At 39.0% G+C, this 20841-nt stretch overlaps 1 protein-coding gene across 1 annotated transcript in view; it reads left to right on the top strand.

The window, feature by feature from the left end:
• The window catches only part of LOC135734243 (cytochrome P450 2K1-like), a 37066-nt gene extending 16781 nt beyond the window's left edge, over positions 1-20285 (top strand). Inside the window, exons 2-9 of the mRNA XM_065253168.2 lie at positions 13091-13253; positions 13519-13668; positions 13772-13932; positions 15087-15266; positions 15350-15488; positions 15592-15776; positions 16390-16531; positions 17867-20285. Of these exons, the coding sequence (XP_065109240.1) occupies positions 13091-13253; positions 13519-13668; positions 13772-13932; positions 15087-15266; positions 15350-15488; positions 15592-15776; positions 16390-16531; positions 17867-18054 (1308 nt within the window). The 3' untranslated portion in view covers positions 18055-20285. The remainder of the gene's footprint in view (positions 1-13090; positions 13254-13518; positions 13669-13771; positions 13933-15086; positions 15267-15349; positions 15489-15591; positions 15777-16389; positions 16532-17866) is intronic.
• Positions 20286-20841: the final 556 nt, after the last annotated feature.

Raw genomic sequence — 20841 nt, 5'->3', positions numbered from 1 at the left:
CACCTTCATGTTCGTCAAGACCATAAAGCCTCAAGTTCCAGCGCCTTCTATATCTCTCCATTTCGTTCACTTTAGTCTCCAAATCCAATATTTTCCTTTCATGGCCATCGCTCGAAGTTTTCAATCCAGTCAGATCTGCCTTAATGTCATTGATCTCACGAGATAAGAATTCCGTGGATTTTTGGAGAGCCTCAATTCCAGTTCTTTTTAATTATTTTTTCCAACCCGTCAGCTCTTTCGTTAATTTTTTCTGTCAGCATTCTGACGATGTTATTTTGCAGGTCGAGGAGGGATGGCTCGTTCTTTGATTTCTTTGGGTCAGGAGTATGTGGAGCAGACTCAAGTTCGGTCAAACCTTTAGAGAGCAAAGTTTCACGTTGTTGATGAATTTGTGTATAGTTGTGCATCTCCGCGACTTCCTGCTCAGCATCCACCCACACCTCCTGAGGATCTTTTTTTGAACTTTGTCTCTCTTTGCGTTTTCCCGCCATAACATGCAATGATGTTAATCAGCCTGCGCGAAACGGCGATCTAAACTAACCAATAAGTAGCTATATTATCACCAGTTACAGCTCCAAAATAGAGTAGACAAAGTTACTAAGTTACTGCTACAGGATAACATAATAAACCAAAAAACGAGGAATTTGGAGAAGAAACTTTTCAGCCTCACAAATTCACATCCTCCACGGTCGCCATCTTGACCGACCCCGCTCATCTTTGTTTTCACCGTCTCAATATGACACGTTGATGAAGATTACCCAGCTAACAAAAATACGTAGCTGTTACGTAACGTCAACGTAATATGATGACCAAACTTACATCGTGGCGACTGGAAAAGTGAAATTCCTGGATTTGTCGCCTGGACGTAACTTCGCAACCTACCTGTTGTGGGCACATTGTGACAACAACGTAATGGATTCAAAATTTTATGTCGGTAACAAGTTAGTAATTTAAATCTTTTATTTAATATTCTTTGGGCAAACATCTGCAGATATTTAAATTATTTAACTTATACTTATTTGCCCTTAACAAAAAGACTTGCCATAACAATAAGGACAGACTCAGAGTTGGAATACTTCATTTTATTGAACATGAACATCACATTACAAACATTTAAATAAACATATGTTAAAATAAAAATTTGAATGGATTCTCCATATAATTTAAACGAGGATGTAATTTCTGATATGTGCAGGCGTAGTTTTGTCAGACGGAGAAAGTGAGAGAGTTTATGTCCTCTTTATATTCCGGTTGCCAGGGTAACGCTGCTCTTAACCTTCACCAGTCCAAAACACCAAACGTGTCCCACAAAACTTTAAAATAAACACAATAAAATAAATAAAGGTTAAAGAACATCTACATGGTTTCATAAAAATCGTTTTATTTGTTGTGAAGTAGCAAAACAAAATTTCCTGTCAGATGAATATTCCTGTCTCTTAAGCAACTGAAATATGTTGTTGTGAAATTTAAACGCGTCTCAGTTCAGAGAAACGACTGGTCCTGTCAGACGCTGTTCTGTGTGCATGGGCGGTCGCGCGCTGTGATTGAGTTCAGCTGGGCTGGAGGCGTGTGCTATTTTTTGTTTCCCATGTAAATGGAAGCTCGCGTGTATTTAATTTATTTTGACTTACTTAAGGGAAACTTTGAGACTGAAAAGTTTTAACAAGCCTAAATAGAAAAGGAAATGAATGTTTATATTATTGAAATGGTAATGAAATTACCTCCCTGGGATGTAACAGTTATATTGCCAGCTGGTAAGTCATGAAATTACCAAAAATGACCAATAAATTATGTAACTAGTACGTAGTGTGTTAGCTGGGTATTTTCAACCCCGAAAAGCCCAGAATTTTACCTTAGATACCACCCCTGCCACTGGCAGCAACTGAATAAAAACATATTTCCTTTGTCGCGCTTCATTCTGTTAAAGGTTCCATTCTTCCTGTGTTTTTGAAGCTTTGATTGTGTTTACAGTGCACAATATAACATGTGTTCATGTTTCACGTGAAAACAACACTGTATTTTTCACACAGTTTACTTATCTGTATACCATTGTTTTCACTGTCCTAAAAGCTGATGTCTTCCTTGTTCTATGTAGTCCCTCCTTTAGAAATATGTTACAAGTTCTGATTGTGTAGTTTGTTTAGTGTGTTGTGATTTGACAACAGCTTAGCTTAGCAGAGCCGTTTGAGCCAAAGCTGGTGACTGACGTAATCCTGTAGGCGGAGTTTAGTCAAAAACTCTTATATTGACGTTATTCAACCAGTAAGTAGAGGGCTGTTGTACAAACCGTTCGCTATAGGCTTTGAAAGGGGACTTCTGTTAAAGAAAATAAATATCGCCTGGCAGTGAACTTTGAGCTTTGTCATTTTAGAGGTATTATTTATGCCCTAACAGCAAAATTACACACTAACTAAAGTTTGAAAAATCAGGAAGAACGTGACCTTTGATATCATTGAATTTATTAAAAGTGTTAATAATAATAAATGTCTGTTCTTAGTACACACAGAATTTTGTTACTATTAACAGACACTTATTATCTTTAGAATTTGGAGAACACGTAAATGGAACAGGCTAGTGTTGTGTATTCACATAAAAAGACAAGAGCACACCGAGTAACAAACAGGTCTCTTTACTCTCAACCTCAGCATGTACAACAACTTCTTTCTCCTCGCCTGCCTACTTTCATATCTAGAACAATAGCTCCCTCTAGGGGACATTTATCAGTCAGCAACATATAAGAGAACACAAAATTTCCCTCTGACTTAATTTGTTTCCTTCTGCAGTTACAGTAAACATTGCTAAACAGTATACTTAGTCTATATATATATATATATATATATATATATATATATATATATATATATATATATATATATATATATATATATATATATATATATATATATTCATGTATATATGTATGTATGTATATATATGTATATGTATATATACGTATATATGTATATGTATATATATATGTATATATGTATATATATATGTATATGTATATATATATATGTATACATATATATATATGTATATGTATATATATATATATATATATATGTATATGTATATGTATATGTATATATATATGTATGTATATATATATATATATATATATACATATACATATATACGTATATATATATATACATTTATTATTATTAACACTTTCAATAAATTCAATGATATTAAAGGTAACGTTCTTCCTGATCCCATTTTTATACTGTTTACTTAGTCTATATATATATATATATATATATATATATATATATAATAAATGTCTGTTAATAGTAACCAAATTCTGTGTGTGCTAATAACAAACATTTATTATTATTAACACTTTCAATAAATTCAATGATATTAAAGGTAACGTTCTTCCTGATCCCATTTTTATACTGTATATATATATATATATATATATATATATATATATATTTATTAAGTATATATAATTTTCAACTATTTTTCTCTACTTAGATTAGAAAACACAGAACAATGTCTAACAATTTCTTTTGACAAGGATTTTAATTACACTTTGGAAGAATTGTCAATTTTGTTCTCATTTTCCTTCCAAACCAGCTCAAAAGGTGAAATTCCTGTAGTCGCGTGAGGTGTGGCTTGGTAAGTTTACAAAAAATCTGCAATGAATGATTTCCAAGGAGCTCTCTCTCTTTCTGCAGTCACAATGGTCTCCTTCAGTGCCTTATTTCAACGCTCCACAATTCCATTTCCTTCTGGGTGATATATAGAAGTACGGATGTGCTTTACATCTCTTTCCCGTAGAAACAGTTTGAACTCTGTTGACAGGAACTGAGGCCCATTGTCAGTAACAATCTCCAGAGGATTCCCTTTTTGGCTGAACACTGACCTCAGAAAACAGTTAATGGTAGATGCAGTCACATGAGGTGCAAAAGCAACCTCTGGCCATTTTAAATGGTAGTCAATCAACATGATAGCGTATCTACAACTAACAGGACCAATGTCGAAAGGACCCACCACGTCGATGCCCAGTTTCTGCCACAGACATAGTGGATAGTCGGCTGGGGTAAGTAATGTGGTGTGGTTCTAGCAGATTTATCATTGAGTTGGCAGGTGACGCAGGTTGCAATTGTGGACTGTACCTATGAATCCATCCTAGGCCACTAGTACAACTCCCTAAGCCGTTGCTTGGTTCTCACAATGCCTTGATGGCCATCATGAGCGAGGATGACCAAACGTGAACGTAAATTGAGTGGCACAATCTGTGTGGTCTTCTTAGCACATATGAGTCCAAAATAGACAGTTCGTCTCGTATTGGAAAGTACCTGGAAATGTCAGGATGCAGGGCTTTGGATGTAGCGGGTGTAGCTGACACTGAGAGGTCAGTAAAAGCATAATATATTTTATATGATTGTATTTATTATATATTGTATGTAAGAATTGGGTCATTGCATTTGGATTGTGTAATTTATGTAAATTGATCATGTTTAACTTGCTCTTGGGCCGGAAGACATGTTCACGTGACCTTCCCTTATTTAACCCGGACGCGTTAGCGTTCAGTATGGATTAAGAATGATGGCACATATATGTGAATAAGTTGAACTGAATTCTACTGCTGGTTTTCAGGCGCACACGGTAATGAATTGTTTATGTATTCATTGTATTTTAAGGATTGAGTGTATGTTTTTTGTTGTGATGTTATTTGTAAAACTGTTGTTGTTTGTTTGTCTTAGTTTTCACGGTGTTCCAACAACAAACAAACTTGAATATTGGACATCAGTATGAGACATGGAGTCAGTGAATTTAAGCAGTAGCCAGTGGATAGTTACAGCGGGTCAACCATGCTCGATGTAATGGCGAAGTTTGATAAGCTCAGGACATGAGGAGCACTTATCTGCTACCTCGGACACAGGAGTGTAGTGATCGCAGCAAAAGTTTCTGGGTTGGAATCAAAGTCACAATTAATTTCATTTGGCAAGGGAAGACGTGAAAGACAATCCGCTACCTAGTTGTCAACCCCCCTGTCTGTACTGCATAGTATAGTTGAAGCAGAGCAATCTGGCAGAACAACGCGCTACTCTCAGTCCAGCTCGTCCCATACCTTTCGTAGTCAAGAGAGTGGTTAGGGCTTGGTGATCAGGGGCCTCATTTATAAGGGTGCGTACGCACAACATGGGGCTAAAAACGTGCGTACGCCACTTCCCACGCAAAGGTTGTGATCCATAAAGAAAAACTTGACGGCAGAACGTGCGCACCTGTAAGCAAACTTTGACCCATGTGTACGCACATTCTGGAGACAATTAATGGGAATTGGCGACACAGATGGCGAGAAAGTGAACTGAAATCAGATAAATATGACAAGAACGATTATAAGTATTGATAACACAAACACGTTTAGTTTTACTTTCATATCTTAGATCCACGTTATCATGAGAATGAAATCCAGCAGTGTTATTTGCACTTGTACTGAGTGATAATTGTTTCGTATCTTCTAAAATTCAATCTTAAATCAAAAATCTTTTAAAATATTTAATCAGCACTGCCTCAAGGTCACGTTGTCCACTACGGGAGCGCGATATGAACCGACAGATGGATAGCATCAAATATCCATTACATAACTGCAAAACACAGTGTAAATAACCAAAAATTATCCTTAATTAATTTGCATTTTTATCATCAAGTGTCAAAGTGTGGAAATACAGCCATCAAGCTCCCAGACAATCGTGTCTCTATATTATCGTTACAATAGTCCTAATTTATATGTGAAAACCTGCATGAAGAAACATGCGTTCGCCTATTACATTCAAATAAATATTTACTCTCATGTGTACAAGTTAATGCAAGTCTGTTAGGTAAAAGGAAATTACTATTTATGTTTTTGAATTTAGATGATTCATTTTTTATATGTCTGCTTTTTGTATAGCAGGGGAGAACGCTCGTGCGGCTGGAGAACAGTTCGCATTTATAAGACGCATATATTTGTGATACCTCTCATTTATGCTGTGATTTTGGCAAGGTGTTACAGCATATAATTGCTGTAAAAATATATAAATGCTGCGGTGATCCCTGTAATGCTGCGTGATTGCAATGCTGGAGGATTAAGAAATGGCCTGTGTTTATTGGCTGGGCGCATTTAGCTTACGAACTAACAATTGGATGCCTGCTTCATTAATATGAGGATCAGCATTCAGGAGGTGATTTGCATTGACTATTTATGGTTAAAAATGGGCATGTATAAGGCTGGATGTGAGGCAGATTCACATACTCACATTTTCAGGTGATCTGTGATTTATAAAAGGATTATTGCTTGCTGATGTGCTTACCGGCTTGGAACAGGTGTTGATGTTTGACTGGCGTGTTGTTTAGCAGTTTTGTATCCATTCTCTTTCCACCCAGAAAGATGACATGTGAAACATACGTTGAGTCTGTGCAGATTAGGAGTTCTGTAATGTTGTGGGCTGCTGCAGTTTGGAGGGTGATCAGTATAGCTGCCACATCTGCATGTTGAGGTGACTGAAGGCTCAAGTTGATGTGTTGGGGTATGCAGTGTGTGTTGCTCACCCACAGAACACCTGCTCCTGCTTGTAAGAGCCTCAATCATGTAAGCTGTTGGCATGCCTTGGCACACGTTTCCTTCACAGTACCTGTGGCAGGTGAGTTGCTGTAAGTGTGTTTTTTCTATTTCTGACACTGTGGTTGGTATGTCATAAGAGCAGTTTTGGCATGCAGCCAGTCCATTTCCTAATGCAGCCTTGTGCGTATCGTGCCTCGACTTCGCATCCTCGGAGGGCCATTACCCACGTTGCTTTGCGTGCGTTGGTGGCCACGCCGTTTTGGATGCGTTGGCTGTGAAGGGATGATACGGTTTAGTGGCAGGGTTCAATGATCACTTCCTGTGCTCTGATGAAGTTGGAGAATGGCTGTAAAGCCTCCAATGTGCAGAGCAGTGTTTTTCACAGTCAGGATCAGGTTAGGCCAGGCATGGTGCAGATGAACAAGTGCTGTTGCATGGTGGATGGCACCTTTTCCGGCAGGGAGTCAATGATCTCCTGCACTGGCTCGTGTGAAGCAATGAGATCTTGTATTGCTTGACGAAAGTGGGAGGAGCGCTTTGGTGTGTGGATACACATTGTGTGGATTTTCGTAAGACCAATGTCTACAGAGTCTTTTGCAAAGAATGCTTGGTACTAGTATAGGAGTTTGCAGAATTTTGAATATCTGCATCATCCTAAGTGGCATCTGCACCTTTCAAAATTTGCTGGACTGGTGCCTCAAATCTTGCCTATGTGTCTTCTGGTGCAATGTCTTTTGTGCAGCTTTCAGTTCTAGAGGGTGTTTCCTCATCTGTGTTAGAGATGGCAGCAAATGTGCATGCTGAGAGGTGGTGCTCTGACATTTCTGTCCTACACACCTCTGTTCTTTATCCTCCAGCATGACATAAGTGATGGCAATGGACTTGAAAGGTAATATAAACACTGTGTTGTCTGTACTTCCATCTGGTATCAGTGAGTGTTGGATGGGACCAATAACTGGAACCGTGAGATCACAATCATGAAAGTCCTGGCTTATTAGCCCTTCTAGCCGATAGGTTTTGGGAATTTTCATGTCTATAGATGTGCAGTTATTGAACAGGATGTATGCTGCACGATATGTCACTTCAACAAAGTGATGTGTGGCTTTTAAAGAAAGGCCATGCTCCATGCATTTAGTTGAAGGTTGAAAGAAACCCAATGTGTTGTTAAGGGTTTGAACTCATCGTAGGTTGGTTCAAACAGCGACACCTTTGATGAAAGCAGGTAGTACAGTCTCTTTATAACTCACCAAGGTGCAGACTTCTGGCATGGTCTTGCCTGACAGAAGGTTCTTGCACTTAACAGGGGCCCTGGGGGATTGTGAGGTTAATAGGGCCCATACAACTTCATTGATAGGTTCACATGAGTTTTGAGATGAACCAGGAAGTAATGGGTTAAACACCGGCTGTTCCATTTCAATTTCAGTGTGTCGATGACCTTGGCAGTCACCATGGTTGACAGCTGTGCGTTCAGTGGGAATCGAGTAAGCTTGGCAGCAAATGAAATGTCTGGTGTCTTCTCGGTGAGTGCATTGAACAGGGTAAGACTGATAGCTGAGTTGTCTGCTAAGTGGGCAGTATGGGGTTTGTTGATATTGTGTCATTCAGCTGGATACCTGGTGTGACCCGAGTGTCATAAGGCTCTGTGTCTTTGGTGTTTGTAATGTGCACAGTGAACTTGAGCTTTGGTCTGAGACGATGTTCTCGCAATTGGCAGGTGGGTCATCCATGACCTTTGTGACGTGGCAATGTACTTCAGATGATATGCTGACTGAAAAGGTAGAGGTTCTTTCACCTGAGCCCAAATTTTCAACTTTCAAGGGCTCAAACTATCTAAGAAGTCTTTGCCAATGAAGAGAGGATGTGTGTCGTTGGTGAGATTTACACAGGGTGTAGAAGTCCCAAAGGACCGATGGTCAGGTGGATGGAAAGCACCTGTTGCAGTTTTGCTGTGAGACTGCACATTCAGCATACACCTTTGTGGGTTGAGGGTCAGATCTTGTGCTTTATCTTTGTTCTGGAGTCTTGTGAAAAGCTGGAATGACATCAGCATGAGATCAGCTCCAGTGTCTGCAAGGGTTTCCCATCTAACCTTGTGTTCCACGGTGGTTACTGAATAGATTCTTTTAGCTACTCCTATCTCATTCAAGATTCCCAGGGCCTGGGTACCGGGTCTTGTGTGGTAACTGGAAGGCAGTTAAGGCTGGTCTTCTGTGACTCTGTAGGGAGACAGATGTTTAACACAGCATTTTCCTGGTACCTGCTGGCTTTGGCTGGTTGATTTTTGAAATACAGTTTGTGTGCCAAAGTCTCTGGGTTGTGAGATGACCGGATCAATGGTAATGCGGTGAGTGGCAGAGATTTGAGTGGTGTGTGCAGCAGGGTTTTCTGGAAAGTTCTTGCTGTTTTCCAGCGCTGCTGCTAGTGATAAAGAGTTTAGTTCATCCTTGCAGTCCTCCTTGTGAGGCTTCCTTTGGATTTGACTCCTTCACTATTTTCAGGATCTCTGTTGACTCAGATGTGTATGTGTCGCTTTGCTTTTGTGACAGTTCAGACTTAGCTTTGTTCACTGTGTGTCGAGCCGGGTCCATCTGTTGACTGTTTGGACTTCTCGTTCTGACAGGTTGTTTTACTTTGGATCGGCAGTTAGTTTCCCACGGACGCTGCCCTTCAGGCGGTCTGATGAACTTGGCCATCTCCATTACCTTTTGGGGAAGTCCCATCTGGCTGGCTGTGAAGTCCTTTGATCCTCTTGACTCTCTGCTGATTTGTCTTTCACTGTGAAGCTGTGCCCTCCAGTGGCAGTTTGGGGTAAAATTCAGAAAGGATGACATGATTTTTAACAGTCTTTTCAAAGGTGGCTTTTTGTTTACCATAGGCTTTGTGGACGAAGTTCCCCAGTGGTCTAGTTGTCATCAAGCAAGGGTAGGCCATAAATCCAAAAAAAGTGTTGGATTGCGGTAAAGTTAAGCTTTTGCAGGAAGAGGATCTTAATGTTTTCCTTCATTCTTGGCTCGTTTTGTGAGATGAAGTAGACTGAAAAGTCAGTTGTAGTAGTAGGCCTGTGGAGTTTAATTTCTGCCTTGTTTTTAGTCCATTGCTGCATTTAGTCCTCGTTGTGATTCTGGATCTAAAAACACTTCTATTAAGGTTGTTTGCAGCTGCTTGTAATCCATCTTGACACTTTCTGACTGCCGGTCCAGGAAGCTCATTACCTCACGGCTGGAAGTAATCCATAGCAGATACAGCTGGTCTTTTGTGGTTACATGCACATGCTGCCTAATGTAAAAGTCAATGTCCTGCAGGCATGCGTGGATGTCATGGCCACCTGCCGTGTTTGGATTAAATGTTGGACTGTTTCTAGCCAGCTTGTCGAGGTCTTTGGGCCATGCCGTGTGTCTGTAGACATCCTTAGGAAAGGTGTTGGCCCCATCTCCCCCGTTCTTGTGAGAGGGTCGTGGACGCTGGCTGGCAAAGTTCTTAACCGTGGGCTCTCACCCCTCTCTTTTTCAGTAGGAAACTTTAGTGGGGGAGTGCAGAGACACTGATTGGATGAGAGGATAATGATGCTGTCTCGCTCAATGGTTCAGCTTGCATTGTGTTACCATATAACAGTTCTTTTGGACAGAATTACGTTCGTCCTTAGGTTGGTGATATTTTTAAACAAGAACTTAAATTTCAGCTTGAGCAGCTTGCAGGTGGTTTTCATAGGCCTTGGACTTGGCATCACATTCTTTCTGTTCTGCCTTGGCTCTTACCAGAAGACTTTCGGCCTGCAGGAGCTTTCCCAACAGCTCCTCTCTGACTGTCTTTTCCTGCTGCTCTCTGTACTGTGCGGAGTTGTGACATGGCCTTGTGAGGCTGTCTAGCCTCATTCGTTATCCTCGTGTTCCTCCTCCTGATCTTTGGATTCCTGTGTCAGCCGATCTAGACGAGTCTGCGCATCCTCCTGATTCCTCCAGGCTTGCTCTGCTTGGAGCTTTAGTGTTGCTGCATCCTGTTCCAGGTGGGTGATGTTTCTTTCGCCACGCTTTAGCTGGATGATGAGGTTGTGAGCGACCGCACCTGTGATCCTTGCCATTTCCTTCTGGATGTAGCTCCATGTTGGATCATGGGCTATGATCTAGTCCAGGTTGCCATCCTGTTGCTCTTGGTCTCAGTGCTGCAGATCATTGACGACATTGGGCAGGAGGTCAGATGTCAGATCGTTGAGCCATGAGTCCAGCTTGGTCACAGTGGTTGGCAGGGCTGGGTGATCTGGACACGTTGGCGCACGTGTGGGTGACACAACACAAAAAGGCCAATAGAAGTCTGCACAATTTTAACAAGCTAAAATAAAAATAAATAAAGATATGGGCTATGCGGATCTAACTGATGCAATCAGCTAGTGGCAAAAATTTTAAAACTATTATCAGGGCCTTGCTTCAGTGGCGCAGATAATTAGCGTGGGTAAAAAGGTTTAGTAAATGTGTTATAAAATTGGTCGCTTCAGACATTTGGTTAATCGGTCACATTACTAATACATTTTCTCATGGTTTTGCAGCCCAAAATAAAATAAGATCAAATTAATTAAAGTTAATTAATTATAATGATAAAATAAAATAAAAAGAAAAGAAAGGATGAGAAAGATAAATAGCTGAAAATAAAATGAATAAAACTAAATGGATAAAAATAAAATAGATTAAAATAGAACTGAAAATAAAATAAGACAGCCAAGCAGACAAAGTTTTTTGTGCGTTGTCAGGAGATTAAGATCTCTGATGAAAGCGTCACAAGCAGACCTGGTGACAAAACTCAATCTAGGGTCACAGCGTGAAATCGTTAAAACTACCAAGACTCAAGACGTCAACATGACATCCGCCCAGATGTTACAATGTCACTGCGTCATTACGTCAGTAAAAGGGTGTGCTTTCGGCGCTGCGCGCATAGGATTGTGGGTGTTTTGAGAGCGCGAAGAGCGGAAAGGATACACATATCCTTTCCTGTATATGGGATATTTTTTGAACAAAGGACCCAGTCCTTGGTTGCAATTCCGAGGATCCTCAACATTGGAACAGTCCTTTCAACGGATGTCAATGACGTAGCATCCTCGAAATTCTGGCTTCCAAGGATACTTCCTTGAGATTGAGAAACAGCCCGAGTGCACACTTTTTAAGGTTGTATGCTTATAAGGTCGCAGCCCTTGAATTAGGACACAGCTATTATATGCAGCCAGGGTCCGAAATTAACACCCACCAAGCACCAAATGCGGGTAGATTCTCCGTTTGGGGACTAAATTCAAAAGGCTATCCGCCACACTGGCGGGTGATTTTCATAACAAAATAGTAATGCAATATAATGTGTTTGCCAGTAACTAATCTGGGGATGAGGTGAGCTAGCCACAGAACATCTCTACGCTCCAAGTCTCGCAACACTGTCTCGGGGGCCGGAAGGTGAACAATGAGACTTGAAGCACTAGAGACGGTCTGTTGCTAGCTAGTACTGCAGCTATCTGCTGCATATAGCTGATATGTGGCAGCATTTACCGGGAGTGAGACAACCTTTGAACGAAAACTCACAGACGAAAAGGGGGATGAGTTGAATAAAAAAGCAAGTTTTGTGAGAAGTGGAGATAATGGAGTTTCAAGAGGAAGGCAACTCATTTGACATCCAAAATAAAACGAAACTTGAGAACATTCTGATTCGTGACCATGAACACAACAAATGAAATTCATGTATATGTTACAAAAAAAGGCTGTTTATTATTTTGGCCGGTAAAATATATGCTTGTCTGGTGGATTTTTTCATCTACCAGTCCCCGTGGCAGGTAGCCAAAAAGTTAATTTCAAACCCTGTATGCAGCCGTTGCAGGCACCCAATGAATCTTGGGATAGCCTCGGTTGTTAAGGATCCATTCGTTCTATCGTTAACAGCGCGGAGAAATAAGGACGCATTTTGAGGCTTTATCCTAAGCATCCATTGAATTGTTACGGCCTTACTAGCCTCAAGTCATGCTGCTGTGATGCAGTCGGTCTTAAAATACGTCCTTAGAAGGTTGCAGCCTTTGAATTGGGACACAGCTAACATGTTCGAGTGTTGTAGAACGGCGCGGCGCTGCGCGTCCGGTATGTGACCCCATTTACACCTGCACTGGGGTAAATATTCAAGTGTTTCAGGTGACCCAATCTCAGGTGTAAATAAGATCAAAAAGTATATAAAAATCTAAAAGTTTATAATTAAATCATTAAAAAAAATCAAATACAGAGGTAGACTTTGTAAATACACATGTGTCCTGATAAGTTAGGCAGTGAAAGACCACCCACTTACCTGTCAATCAACCACTGAGCAATGTGGATGTAGACTGAGCCATTGGTTGCAATTCACAGCTTAGCCACAAGATGCAGCTAAAAATCTACAAAGTGGACCTTTAAATCTATAAGAATATCTATGATGGTTGTTATTGTTTCTCAGGTTAAGCAGAGCTTTATCGTGCTTTGACACAACAGTGTCTGTCATTTTATTAAATGTTTTTAATGTCTGTTATGTCTTTATCAGATGGCGAAGCAGTATGGCCCGGTGTTCACCGTGTACCTTGGTCCAAAGAAAGTGGTTGTGTTGGCTGGCTACAAAACAGTGAAACAGGCGCTTGTTCATTATGCAGTTGAATTTGGAGACAAAGAAATTTTGCCATTGTTTCGTGAATTGACTAATGGACATGGTAAGAGTGTTTAAAAACCCTTGCAATGTGTTTGGATATTTCTTTTAAGTATATTCATTTGTATCTTAGATATGTGACCCTGCCTGTAAAAAGTCAGCTAAAGCCTTTTTTTGTGATATACCGTTTTCTACATAAAAGAACAACATGACATTGACATCTTTAATATTTTGTCAAAGATTGAAATCAATAAGACTTGGATTTCAAAGACAAGGTTTAAAAATTAGACTCATCATATGAATTGCGGAAATAAAAAAAAACTTTGCAGGAATTATAGCTGCTAATGGAGAGAGCTGGAAAGAGATGAGACGTTTCGCTCTTACCAACCTGCGAGACTTTGGGATGGGCAAGAAGAAGATTGAGGAGAAGATCATAGAGGAAACATGCCACTTAAAAGAGGAATTTGAGAAGTTTGAAGGTAAAGAATTTTATGGAGCAAACACCTTTCAAACCCAAGACTGCTGCTCCCAGTTAAAAAAAAACATTTTTGAAAAGTGACAACACATTCATCTCTTTTGCAGGAAATCCTTTTGAAACCAACCAGCTGATGAACTACGCTGCCTCAAGTGTCATCGCTTCTATCATTTATGGGCACAGATTTGATTATGCAGACCCTCATTTGAGGTGTATGGTGGATCGAGCCAATGAAAGCGTTAGATTGATTGGAACAGCATCTGTACAGGTTCACTTATGAATTAGACATACTAACACAGAGAATACAGGTGGCAAGAATATCATACAGTAAATAACATTTAAGTTAAAATTAAATTATAAGATGTAGGGTTTCCCAAATACAACACTGGTCTTCATTACATAAAAAGTCCACTTAAGGGTGACTAAAGGCTCTTCAGAGGTTTCTACCAATGTGACATCTAAAGAACGTCTCGGTTACTTAAAAAAATATTTCATCAGGGGCAAGGATATAAAGACCAGAGGGGGAATAATCACACCCATTCCCTAAGCAAAATCGTACCCTGAATACAACAGAAACCCCATTCACAGAGCACTTTGATCCCAGAAAATATCCGTAAATTGACAGTGAATGCAAATGCATCCCATAAATGTTCTGGGATTGATCATTTAAAGAGGACCTAGTAACATACAAGAAAAGCATTCTGTGTGAACAAAAGGCAGAAACGATGCCGTAAGGGGCGTGCCATAGTCAGGACGTGCCATAGTGAGGATGCATGTGTCAAGTTATGATTCAGCTTTTTGACACAGGTGTTATGTTCCCTTCCCAGTCTAGCGGTAAGGAGGGTAGATAGCAAAAGAAAGGAAATATAATTTAAAGTAACGCCAAGGTCTAGAAAAAAAACGAGGAGAACACTTCAGCCTCAGTCTCAGAGTGAAAACTCAACACAACTTTAAGGAAAAAGATCAAATGTTTTTTCCCCTTATGTAGCAAAAAGTTTTACAAAACTAAGGGAATAAATCTTCAGGAGAGAGTATGGCCTAAAAAATTAAACAAAACAGCAACTAACTAATGTTTAGAGAAGCTACTTACCCTGGCGACACCTTCATTCCCTGAAGAAGGGAACAGAGACGTCACATCGAGGACCATTGAATAGGAAACCAGAGAGACCAGTCTGCTCTGACAGTAACTAAACAAACTTAGGCACATTAACATGTGGTATTTGCATCATATTCAGGTTTTCACTAAGGAGCATAGCCAGTGACCCGGCTTCTTCAAGAAATGAGAGATTGATCTCTCTGGCAAGAATCCCAATTCATTGGCCCTCGACGTGACGTTGAAGTAAACGAGTGAAAAGGAAACCATACTTTGTTTAATTTAATATGTACAGTAGTATAAACTTATTTTGGTCTTTGGATCTTCAGCTCTGTAACATGCTGCCATGGCTTGGTCCTTGGATAAAGAACTGGAGACTGCTGATGAAAAACCGTGAGCTTGATATCAAAGAGATATCAGACCTGGTGGAGAGTTCACGTCAAACCCTAAACCCTCAAAACCTCAGAGGATTTGTGGATTCATTCCTGCTCCACCAGCAGACTGTAGAGGTTTGATTAACACTGCTTTAAATATGAATACTCATCTCAGTTTGTACTTCTTACTAATGTTTACCAATTTACTGTTTGATCAGGGATCTAAAGAGAAGACATTTTACCATGAGCAGAACCTCATTTTTACTATTGATAATCTGTTTATTGCTGGTACTGACACCACCAGTACAACACTGCGCTGGGCTTTACTGCTAATGGCCAAATATCCTCATATACAGGGTAAGACTCAAATATCACTGTTAGGATCTTCAGTATTAGGATTGTTAGGATTGTTCAGCTGTTTCCAGAAGATTAAATGTTTTGTATGAGGTTGTGTTTGTAGATCAGGTTCAGGAGGAGATTGATCAAGTTATTGGTGAACGTCAGCCGGTTACAGAGGACAGGAAAAACTTACCTTATACAGATGCTGTGATCCATGAAACCCAGAGACTGGCAAACATTTTACCAATGAGTCTGCCCCATATGACCAGCTGTGATGTCGAATTCAATGGATATTTCTTCAAGAAGGTCAGAATATAAAAAAATTACAAAATATGACATAAACATAGATTATACTACAGTATACAGTATGTACCATTCCCAATATAATGCTTTCTTGAAATATATGATGAAACATATGATGATACATATCAAAAAACTGTGGTCATATCATCACTGTACTACAATACGCCTTATTCAGTCCGACGCCATGTTGATTTCAAACCGAGGCTATGAGGGATGGACGTCCAGAGCGTGCGCTTTAAACCTATTGATTATTAATGGAGGTTCTTTTCCTGTGGAAATTTGTTAAATGATGTATTTTCTGTGTTTTGATGGCTGAATGACCTGCATCCTGATACAAAACAATAGGTTTAAAGCTCTGGACGTCCATCCCTCACAGCCTTGTTTTGGAATCATGTCAGCAGACTGAATAAGGTGTATACTTCATTGTAAGGAACATCTTTAATAAAGTCGTCATTGTGCGTATAGACGTTTTCATGAACATGAAAAATGTCTTCTAAATGTACGAAAAATTTCAAGAACAACCACATGTACGGAATAATCAAATAGCTACTATAATTATAAATGTCATGATGATATGTAATATGTTAAGATTATTAAAATTCTTTATCTTTTGTAGAGCACGTGTGTATTTCTACTTCTGATGTCTGTATTATGGGATGAGGAGGAATGGGAAACCCCTTACATATTTAACCCTGAACACTTTCTGGATGAACACCGCAGGTTCAGGAAGAGAGAAGCTTTTCTGCCGTTCTCTGCAGGTGTGTGGAGTCTTTATTTACAGTTTAGTTAGTTTTAAACTTGGGTCTTTATAATTATGGACCTTTTAAATTGACCTAACACATCTTTAGTTTTATAGTAGAGGGCAAGGGTGCACCCAAGGGGGTGGGGGGAGGCTGTGGGTATTGGGAAGGGAAGTTTCGATGATTCTAAGGACCCCACATACTTTTGGGGCCCCCAGAGATAATTTTTTAGTAGTAATGCTGGATTTCCACCAACTGCGGAACGGCGGCATAGTCAATCGGTTTCCATTCAAGTCAATGTGTGTATTTCCACTGACTGCTTTCCGAATCCGTCATAGCTCCGGCCATCTGCAGCCCTCCGGAACAGATACGCAGAGCTTCTATTTTTGACGGATGTCGGACAGCTCCGCAGGGCGGAGCCTTGACTATTGTGATCATACCTGAATTCGCAAGATCTTGTGTCATGATCTGGGCTGGTCCAGCAAAGCGGTATAATTTAACGTCATAGTGGGCGGAAATAGAACTAGATATCGCGTGATCATCACGTGAATTTGCGAAAGACCTCATGGGTCCTCGTCACTTCAGCATGCAGCCGCTCTGCAACAAATTCAGAACTGGTGGGTATTGGCGGACGGCGGAGTGTGGAGCCGTAACACAGCGGAGACGATCTGCAGCCGCTCCGCAGTTGGTGGAAATCCAGCGTAACAGTACTAGTAGTAATGTAGAGATTATAAATGTGTAACAATTAAGTCAGGAGTCACATAAAAAATGAGGAGGGATCAATCACCACTTAATACAATATTGTATTTCCATTGTTGTCAAAATATAAATTTTTACAAAACACCACAAATGTCTATAATAATAATACATACAGCAATTGTGAACCTTTTCACAATTGAAAGCAAGTACTTATAAATGTCCAACCAACGTTAAAGTCCTGAGTTACCACAAATGTCCTTGGTCTTCACTCCATTGTAGATGTTACGAGCATGAGATTGTAGTTCCCCCCTCACATGTTAATCCAAAGTTTATAAAGGATCTTAAATATAATCCCAATTTGAAAAACACAAATCAAAACCTTGATGAGATGAGATGTCCTCAAAATCAGCAGATACAAAAAACATGACATACCTGTGCTAGTGGCACCCCTCGTAGAGGGTATGTTCATAGACTTAAGGTTTGCCTCTTAAACTGTCTCTTACTGCCAAAAAAGCAAATGCAATTCACTACCAATTAAGATACAGAAAGTCTTAACAATTTAGGTTACTACCAGCAAAAGACCTTTTTAGAGGAATTTAAGTCCCTTTGTCAAAGATTAAACTATTAATAATGATCTCTCTTCCTTTCTCTCAGGTCGCAGGGCTTGTTTAGGAGAGAGTTTGGCGAGGATGGAGCTCTTTCTGTTCTTTACTTCTCTTCTTCAGTATTTTCGCTTCACTCCTCCACCTGGAGTCTCTGAAGATGAACTGAATCTCACTTCAGCTGTGGGCTTCACACTGAGTCCATCACCACACAAACTTTGTGCAGTTAAACGGTTTTGATATCTGTGGCACTTAAAAACAGTGATGGGAGTAGCGCGTCACAAAGTAACCTGTTACTGTAATTCCACTACTTTTAGCGGTATTTTAGAAGTATTTTTTTTTTAAATCAAGTAACGCAGTTACAATTACTGAAATTTAAATGAGTTTGTTACTCGCATTACTCTATTTTGGGAAAAAATAACACTTGCAGACAAGACATTTCTGATCTAACGTCCCAGGACCGTGGTGGGCGGCGCAATGAATCATTAAACTTCATCATGGACGATCTAAATGGGACAACATACCTTTGTTTAAAAATTGTGCGCAAGTCATAATCCATCTGGTTTGTAAATTATCTATGCCAAGCAATCACAGTATGACATCAACTTGCATTTGTAGTCCACAAAAGTAAAACATCTGATAAATGTTAATATATTCTTAGATGTTTACATTGGCTTTCATGGAAGATAACGATCTTCGATTGTTGATTTCCTGTAAAATATGCACCCTGCGCTGTACAACCGTGTTAAAACTTCATAGTATGTGTGAGTACGCAGTTAGTTTCCGTTTTGGTTTCACTTGCTCTGTGTCCGACAAAACAATCCACTCGATCTGTGTCTGACTAAACAATCCACGTATTCCGATTTCTGATTACACGCAAGCTTCATAGTACCCAAATTCTTAAAGAGACAGTACACAATTTTTACACATTAAATATTTTAAATTTAAACATACAGATATTTATATTTGTCTAAATGGTCTAAAGTATAAATAAAGTAAGCTTACATATTAAGATAATTTCTAACAAAAATATTAAAAAGGCTGAATCTAATGCAAAATAGGCTGATATATTAGAGTCTTACGTGTAAAATATCCCATCCATATAATAAACTTTACTAAAATAATGCACTACATAGCCAAACTAACAAAAGAGTGACGCCCACTGTGGCCCACAGCCTATCATTGAATCGTTTGACTGTTGAGTACTGTTCATATTTACATTTAAAAAGCAGACATAAAAGTAACTTAAAAGTTACTTTCCCTATTACTTTTGATATACAGTAACTGGTAGAGTAATTCAATTACTTTTAAAAGAAGTAACTAGTAACTGTTACTAATTACTAATTTTCAGTTACTTACCCAACACTGCTGAAAATTAAAACTGTCACTAAATGTGACCCTGGATGACTAAAGAAGTCATACGTCACACGGGTATATTTGAAGGGGTTTGGTTTCAAAAAACAATAAACACAGGTCTGGGGGTCTGTGGGGGCATTGCCCAAAAAGTCCCCCAAAAAATGTCCACCCAACCATAAAAAAAATTAAATCACTTTAAACAAAATAAAATGTCTTCTATTGGCAAATGCTAGTTATTACGAATAACTTACTCAACCTTTGAAGGTCTCTTCAGCAGTATTTAACTCACAGTAAAAGTACTACTGTTCTCTAACTTAAAAAAAATTCATCTTTCAAATATACATCAGAAACAATCCAATTTAGTATTACATAAACTTAATAACACAACACATATTAAAATGAAATGTTTTAATAGTAAAACATAGCCCCTTATCCTTTCTTAGACATTATTTATTCCTTCAATTACAACAGCCAATAACAAATCCCAAGCAGCTTTTAATGTGTTTGTTTAAGACGTAGTTTTGTTTATTAAAATTAGAATATTTGGTTGTGGCATAATATATAGTAGATATAAATGATATAAGATGGTTACACAGTAAATATACAGTATTGTAAGAGCTGAGCATCGCATGTCGTTTTAAAATCTAATTTAGGCGGTTTTGTCATCATCATTCGTCGGCTCATTCAGCTCGCGTTTGAGGAAAAACTTTACACGCAAAGATCTACAGACTTTTAAGTTCAAGAGGAGCTTTCACTCCGCAAGGTCATTGTAAGGAAAACGATTGTAATTTATAATGTTACATCATATTATAATATCTAATTTGCTGTGTTATGAACAAAGCAGTGTGATTTATCTTTAGTCTTGACGCAAATAACACTAACGGTATTTTAGGGCTTGTGCTTTTGTCTGGTGCTGCTATCGGCAAAGAGGATAACCTTTGACGAATTTGACATGCATGTCAAATTGCTTTCATGATTTTTCAATATAGATTATTTAAAGCGTTGTGCTTTGTTGTGATATTTGATGGTTGCTGCAGCAGCATGTATGAAGGGTCAGGAATTAATGAAAATATAGCTTATCACATATATCACATTGAAAAGTACGGAAGAGGATTAGGGCCACTGGTGAAAAAAATATTTGAATTCTGACTTTATTCTCAGAATTCTGACTTTAATCTCAGAATTCTGACTTTAATCTCAGAATTCTGACTTTAATCTCAGAATTCTGACTTTAATCTCAGAATTCAGAATTCTGACTTTAATCTCAGAATTCAGAATTCTGACTTTAATCTCAGAATTCTGACTTTATTCTCAGAATTCTGACTTTAATCTCAGAATTCTGACTTTATTCTCAGAATTCTGACTTTAATCTCAGAATTCTGACTTTATTCTCAGAATTCTGACTTTAATCTCAGAATTCTGACTTTAATCTCAGAATTCTGACTTTAATCTCAGAATTCTGACTTTAATCTCAGAATTCTGACTTTAATCTCAGAATTCTGAGATTAAAGTCAGAATTCAAATATTTTTTTCACCAGTGGCCCTAATCATCTTCCGTAGAAAAGGCATTTATTTTAAATGAAGAAAATGTTTGAGAAGTCGAAATAAAGTGCCTAACAAGTGTTTATTTAGAATAAAGGCATATGTTGGGTAGGGTAGAGGTCGTATAAA

Source organism: Paramisgurnus dabryanus, chromosome 3 (assembly GCF_030506205.2).
Source record: "Paramisgurnus dabryanus chromosome 3, PD_genome_1.1, whole genome shotgun sequence".
NCBI classification, from domain to species: domain Eukaryota; kingdom Metazoa; phylum Chordata; class Actinopteri; order Cypriniformes; family Cobitidae; genus Paramisgurnus; species Paramisgurnus dabryanus.
Note: the sequence above shows the minus strand (reverse complement) of the source record. Positions and strands in the feature narration are given on the sequence as shown.